Source organism: Dendroctonus ponderosae, unplaced genomic scaffold, assembly GCF_020466585.1.
Source record: "Dendroctonus ponderosae isolate FM_Combo_2020 unplaced genomic scaffold, Dpon_F_20191213v2 Dpon_F_20191213_6, whole genome shotgun sequence".
NCBI classification, from domain to species: Eukaryota; Metazoa; Arthropoda; class Insecta; order Coleoptera; family Curculionidae; genus Dendroctonus; species Dendroctonus ponderosae.
The window spans coordinates 12,574,698-12,582,313 of NW_026018814.1; the positions used below are offsets into that span (position 1 = coordinate 12,574,698).

Genomic DNA, 7,616 nt, shown 5'->3' on the forward strand with positions numbered 1-7,616 from the left:
TATCCGGAACGACGCTAACGAAGAATCTGTGGGCTGTCGTTTAAAAAGCAAACTATGGTTATTTTCGGACGTAGAATAAGTGGTTAAAATAATGCCCCTTCCTCACGAAACACCCTGCATATATAGAAAAATAATCAGATCCTTTACGCACCCTTGAAAGTCTATGAAAGAGCTCATATTTCTAATAATTTTCTTACACTTCGTCGCAAATACTTTTAATCCTTTGGATACTCTTAATACGTAACTTGTCCACTTTTCCTTTAAAATCATGTTCGAGAAACTAGCAAGTGAATAAGCAGAGAGCATTTATTCAATTTTTTTTACTGTTGTTTTTTTTTTGTTCAGCTATAGTAGTTCTGACACTATTTTTTTCACATGCATTGTTATTCATTTTCACACTATTGTTTAATGTGATATGAGTGATAGTTGACACTATATATGTCTGGTACATTCTAAAATTGACATCGTTACATAAAAATGTTCGTATATAAAATGTGTAGCCGAATAGCTCGGGTTAGCTACATTGCTAGACGATTGCTTAGTGAGACAAAGACTAAGAAACACACAGTAGCTGTAATTGGAGCCGCCGGAGGAATTGGTCAACCGCTTTCTTTACTTCTGAAGCTAAATCCCGGAATTGGGGAACTCAGACTTCATGATATTGTTAATATTCCTGGTAACTAATTATTTAAACTTTTAATCAACAACTGCCTAATAAAATAATCTGTTCATGATCGTGCGGTGTCACATGATTATTGTGGTATTAGTCATACCAAAGCCCCGTTTTTTACATGTTGAATGGTTTGCAAATTCAATATATTAAATTAGAAAAACTTGCAACTCTAGAAAATTAAATAAATTGCCATCTTGAGTGCACTCTGTATGTTATGGACATCTAGCGTACAACGCAGTGCCTATTAAAGAGATTTCCCATTTTGGGGAAAAAGAGAAATTCAAGAAATGAAAAATCGAAATCTAGACACTTATTTATATTGAGTGCCCCACGAACGTGGGCTGCTGCCTGGAACTCAAAAAATATGGTTACAAAATTCTCAAAAGTTTAAAATATTAGATAAATAACGAAAATATTGATTGAACAGAAAGCACGCTCAAAAGATTGAGAAAATCAATCGTTAACCTAAGACTTAACGGCATTAAAAGAATTCACATTTCAAGGCATCAAACATCAACCATTCCAAACATTTCCATATAAATTGGGAAATAGTTCGCCTGAAGATGAATGTAAAACCGTCAAAATGTCGTTTCATATTATTTTAATAGATTCAAGACGCATCAGATTAATAAAGCTGACTTTTTTGCAAGCTCAAACACTTAAAAATTCAATACATGTGCTCTTCAACTTGAATTTAGGTGTTGCGATGGATTTATCTCACATTGAAACTGCATCCAAAGTCACCCATTTTACGGAAAAAAGTTCATGTGCTGCGCTCAAAGGAGGTGTTGATATTATCATAGTGGTCGCGGGGCTGCCACGAAAGCCTGGCATGCAAAGAAGTGATCTCTTTAAAGCGAATGCTCAAATTATTTTTGATATTGCCAAGGTAATCATGCGTTAAATAAGCGATAAATTGACATAATCGTAGATCATTCCAGAATATGGCAGAACTCTCTCCAGAAGCGATTTTGCTGATCGTAACAAACCCGGTAAATTCAGTGATTCCAATAGCATGTGAAGTTCTGAAAGATGCAGGAAAACTATGCGCTCGTCGAGTTATTGGAGTGTCTACCTTAGATTCAGTTAGAGCCGCGACATTTATAGCAGAATTAACTTGCTGCGACCCTAGAGATGTGACTGTCCCTATAATTGGTGGACATTCTGGAAATACCATTCTGCCTTTAATATCTAAGTAACTCAATATTAACGGTTTCTTTTTCATAAAACTGTATAAGTTATTTTTTGACATTGAACCTGTAGGGCCAATCCTAAAGTTTCCATCGAAGGGGAGAAACTAATGAAACTTATTAAGAGGATTCAACAAGGCGGTACAGAGGTAGTTGAAGCAAAAGCCGGAAAAGGCTCGGCAACTCTATCCACTGCCTATGCAACTTCCAGACTAGTTTTTGCGATCCTTCGAGCATTTGGTGGGGAGTCTAATATTGTAGGTAAGAAATTATTTTCTATTTATTTAATGCAAAAACCATTCTAAAAGCCAGTTGTTTAAACTCAGTGGTACCTGATCTCAAAACTTTTTGAGAAACGCAGATTTTTTCAAGAATTAGTGATGTTATTATTTAGCATATTTTTAACTAATGTAAGCTTTCAACACGCGTTGAACACACATGAACGGCGCACTGAAGCTCTTTCCTTAATTTCTGACAAAATGTCGATATATTTAACTATTAAAAAATGTTAAATCAGATTCTGTTAATTTACTGGGTGTTTCAAATTAAGCTTCTTTTTTCGTTTGACGATGTTGGATAGTAATATTTAACAAGTGCAGCAAAAATAATAAAAATAAATTGAAAACGAAGATTTTTGCTTAAAACCGAATCCGAAGCATGGTAACACTGCCTTTGTCTGCACTTGCAAATTATTTCTTCTCATCAACGGTGCATAAATATATGTTGCTTTATGCGTAATTCAGGAAAGGTATCAGGTGAAACTAAAATGCATCATTTTACTAAAAGAATTGCAAATTTGTGACGTCATCAATCGATTCAGAGGAATGGAATGATTCAAATTAGGCTAGAAGACGCCTCAAATTAGGCTAGAAGAAGAGACTAGCGACCTGCCTGAGTAAAAAAATTAAGATGCGCATTGAAACGATCAAAGAGCCTCGGATATAGGACGGAATAAGTTAAAGACGACTCTCGCTAGAAATAGGACTACGAGAAGGGATACCGAACTAAGAGTGGCATGCAGGAACATTCGATCGTGGAAAGAGACCAAGAGATACTTATAGGAACGAATCGAAATATACGTACTCTCAGAACAACAATAGATTACATAATAACCATCAGCCTTGACATCGACCAATTTCGGAGCAGATCATATCTTAGTGCTAGGCAAAATTTGAATCAAGCTCCCACCAAACAAGAAAAAGCCCCCAAATATGCCGAAAAGTTAAACATAGAGTCTTTAGAGGACCAAACTACGAAGTAGTTTTACAAACAACGGCTAGCAGAAATATTCAAGATACATCCTTTAAAAAAAGAGGAAAATGTAAACGTACTCTGCACAAAAATAAAATCGGACCTACTACAGGCTGCAAAAGAACGTATAGGAATTAGGAAAATTAACTTAAATGCAACAAATGTATCAAAGTGATGGTTTGGATGTGATGGTGGATATCTACAATGGTTCTAGTAATAAGACGCCTAACAATTATGAGCAATACGAGGATACAAGAAGCCATGTGAAGAAATATAATATTTGACCCGGTTTAGCAAAGAGGTGGAACACGACCTTTATGCGATCTTCCGACCTTGTGGTGATCGGGGAAGATCATTAACTTCCCAGAATTACATTCAAACCACATTCTACTCCTGATAACTTGGCTGAACTGGAAAACGCGGTTCTTCAAGAATGGCACAACATACCCCAATAATTCATTACAAACCTTTTTTAAGGCATTATAAGACGTTTGAGGGGCGTTATTCGAGCTAGAGGCGGCAATACACGCCAATGAATCGGCTAAAGACCGAAACTTTACCTGAATTTCAAAATATAATTTTCATTAACTTTTACCAAAAATCTGATAAGCTAGTGATACATGAGTTGTTTTAATTTTTCTTTCAAAAAATTTCTCATATTAATTTACGAAACATTAATTTGGATTTTGATAAAAGTATGTAGGGTTTATATAATTTGGTCTTTGAAATTTATAGATGGTGCGCTAATTTTGCCCATCAGTGTATCTAAAGTTGTCAATTTACTAGTTAATTCGATGTTGGAAGACAGGAATAAGTGAATATAATAATGTAAATGTGTGTTTTGGTCCCAACTGCAACAGTTTCCATATAATCTACGAGAAAGAGTTAGTTTTTTCTCAAAACAATTTACTCCACTAATACATATTTTTTTGTATAGAATGCGCATATGTTAAGAGCGACGTCCACCCAGAACTAAATTATCTCGCCACACCCTTAATACTAGGTCAAAACGGGGTGGAGAAAAACCTGGGAATCGGAAAAATGAGTGAATGCGAACAGAAGCTCTTCTGCGAACTAATCCCCAATTTGAAGAAAGATATTGAGGATGGGGAAAAATTTGCAAAAGAAGCTCTTTGCAACACCAAGTGCGAAAAGTAACTTGAGGTCATCGGACGGCAATGTGGCTTTCAGACACTGCTCTCAATTATCAATTTCAATTAACTGTCTATAGATAAAAGAAATCAATATATGATCGATAATATGCATGGATACATTCTTATAGCAATTGAAGCAAGGTAACGGAAAAACTTGAAGCATAATGAATCGAACGTTGTAACTTAAAGTCTTTATTTCTGGCATGGTTTTATTATTAAGAAAATAATTTGGAAATAGTAGTGTGATAGAGATAATGCCATACAATATATTCAACTTATGGTGTTTAAACTTACAGAAGTAGAATGTAGTTGACTTTCTAAAGCTGCGGAAATGCCTTTTGAGTCGATTTTTGCAACATCCACTTAACTCCTTTTGAAAGTTATTTTTTAATTAGTTATATTTTAATATTCTGATTTATTTTTCTAACTGCGTGTACTTGTTATGATATTCTTATCTTTCCTGGGTCTCAGTCAAAGTGTAAAGTAAAAATTTTGAATATCGTTTATTTCATTACGCTTCGGCGAGACAACAGCGCCATCATCAGATTTAAAATTTGCCCAAACTACAAACACCAATTCACAATTAAAACATGTTGTATAAAAACTATAATTTATAAAGTGTTAAAACATTCATCAGTTTTTGAAGGAAAAGCTCCTTCCTTTTGGGAGAGCAAAACACTGGAAAAACTTACCTCAGGATTGGTAAAAATCAACGTTCTTTTAGGTCTTTGCCTTCTTGAAACCTTAAATTTATCTGAATTATTTTCGACATTTGCGGGAGTGGTATGCATGTATTGAGATAAGCATAAATAGTTTTCGTTTTTTACTAGTGTACTGGGTGTTCCATCCTTATCGCTTTATTAGGGTTTGGTAAATGTTGCTAAGGGCGACGGTATCTGATCTGAAATTTACTGCTTTTGGATTCTTCTTTTAGGATAATTTGCTTTCCTAACTAGACCAACGCAGATATATTTGTTGGCCAGACCATACAGGTACTTCCATTTGAAAAACAAAACTTATATTGCGTTTTAAAGTTTTACAATTAAATCCACATTGTTAACTCCCTGTATAATATTGTACATTGTATTGATATTTTGATATCAATAGAATTAATATCAAAATTGATTGATGATCAATAGAATTCTTAACAGATCTGTGGTGATTGAAAAGATGTATTTTTTGGTATCTTTAACTGTTTTTTTCGCTTCTACAATAAATTTTTAGATACCATGTTTTTAATCAAAATGTTAGTAAAATGGCGGTAATCTACCAGTGCAAGTAAGAGAAAAAAACAGATTACGATGCATATGCAGCGTTTCAAGCTGCATGAAAAATTTCAGCTAATGTAAAATGATTTTCTGAGACACTCTATATCATATAAAATATTTTTAAAATGTGTGCACTCTGTGCGTCAACAACTTTTATATGATGTTTTTCGAAAGTACAACACCAACGGAAATATTGGACTCTCCCGCACTAAAAATACACCCTGTATATGTATCTTCTACTATAGCTAAACAATACTTTCCACCAGCGCATAAAGAAAAAACTTTTTCTTGATCCCCTAGTGGAAAGTACACAGTTTCGCCACTGTAGACCGGAAACAAAATGTAAAATTTCTAAACCAACAGCAAGTTGGAAAACGTCTAATGCACGCTATACGTAAAACACCCTGTATAAACGCTTTTGTTAGCTAGTCGCTACTTGACTAAATAGTATATAATTTAAGTGTTTACTACGTTTTTATTCACTTGATTCATTGTTTCTAGGTATTATGAAGCAGTCTTCACTTCGTTCTAAAACTGGCTGTTAACATTGTGCTGGTACTTAATTACCTTGAAAAGATAAGAGTTAAGCTAAACGTTATCAATGTTACCTTCGCTGACTATGACGCAAATGAACCATAAATACAGAGTAAACAATTTACATCCTTTTTTCATAATGACATTAATTTATGAATAATTTCGACGTAGTTTGTGTACTGGAAGAGCCACGACTTTTAAACTAACTGTTCATTAGCATTATTATTAGCATCGAAAAATAGAAGTACTGAATTTTTTTAAATAATTGAAACTTAATTTTTATACATGAATCTCAAAGTGGATTCGATGTTGCAAGTTTCATTAAAATCGCCTGGTGTCCTTATTTGTGTCAGCATAGTAAATATCTGTGTGACCCATCCGGTTCCGAGACGCATTCGTGCTTTTCATAACTGTTGGTTGTTTTCCGAGGCAGGGTAGTTAGCCCTACGCTTAGCCTTTATTTTGGTTCACGAGTAAAAATTATTCGCTTCTTTTCCATCTTTAGTGCTTTATCATTGTAGCATAATTGTAAAAACACCAAAATAGATAAATAATATAATTGTCAAAAAACTGTGAAAACGTAATCACCAAACAAATAGAAGAAGGAACTGTTGTACTTGTACCGATCAAATATTTTCACAGTGTAACACTTAATCCCGTACGAATTGTATTCAAACTAATATATGAACAATATTCATTACTGGTGTAGGTTTTTCAAACGTTTAACTTGTTATTATCGAGCAAATATTGTTTCTGGCTCCTGCTGAAATGAATTGTATCTGATAAATTGAAAGTTAAATAAAAATATTTGCAGCACAACATATTAATAAAACTAATGTTTGCGAAGAACCTAATTGGTGTTTATAATTTTAATAAAACTGTGTGGATTTATGGAACTGGCGATAGAAAGGTAAATAATTGAAAAACTACTTGTCGCGTGTTCGAGTTGTATTTGGAAATTAAATAATATAAAATAATTATTTTTGTCAATAAATGTTCTAAGAGATCTTAGTCTGTTTACAAGCACTTCTAATGTCAATAGGTAAATAGCGATTTGTGCAAACAGCTGCAAGCATTAAAAGGATAATTAGTGAGTGTAAGTTACAAGCAGTAAATTCTTTAGTCGAGTGACATGAAGAACAAGATGTGACTCGTGTTAATTAGCCATTACTACTGTAGTTGCAAAATCGTTATTATTCATTGAACCAAATCATCAAACACTTTAAATGAAATATTGTATATACAAAGAGATTCAAAATTGGCGTCATTCTTTTCTCCTGAGAACGGGTAAACATATGTTTTATTTTTAGGAAAATTTGCGAGCATGCAGTTTCGACTATGTATTAAAATCATATTATTTTATTATTCAAATATTTTTTCCATATTGAATCGGCCTTTTGAAATGTAGTTTGTGTCCCCGGTTCTAATTTACCAAGTCGAATTAGTGGCTTAAAACACATAATTGGTGGTAGGTGACCTCCACTTTGTGTAATTCATTTCATTATCTTCGGGGCTGCAGCTTTCGATTTGAATAGTTCCTGTAAAT

The 7,616-nt window shown here is 33.8% G+C and overlaps 1 protein-coding gene across 1 annotated transcript; it reads left to right on the forward strand.

Annotated features, from left to right (window-relative positions):
• The first annotated feature begins 415 nt into the window (after positions 1–415).
• Positions 416–4,375, forward strand: LOC109535074 (malate dehydrogenase, mitochondrial). Its single transcript, XM_019900895.2, has 5 exons — positions 416–676; positions 1,372–1,562; positions 1,615–1,868; positions 1,937–2,124; positions 4,052–4,375. Exons 1-5 carry the CDS (start codon positions 478–480, stop codon positions 4,270–4,272), a joined length of 1,053 nt encoding a protein of 350 aa, XP_019756454.2. The 5' UTR covers positions 416–477; the 3' UTR covers positions 4,273–4,375.
• Positions 4,376–7,616: the final 3,241 nt, after the last annotated feature.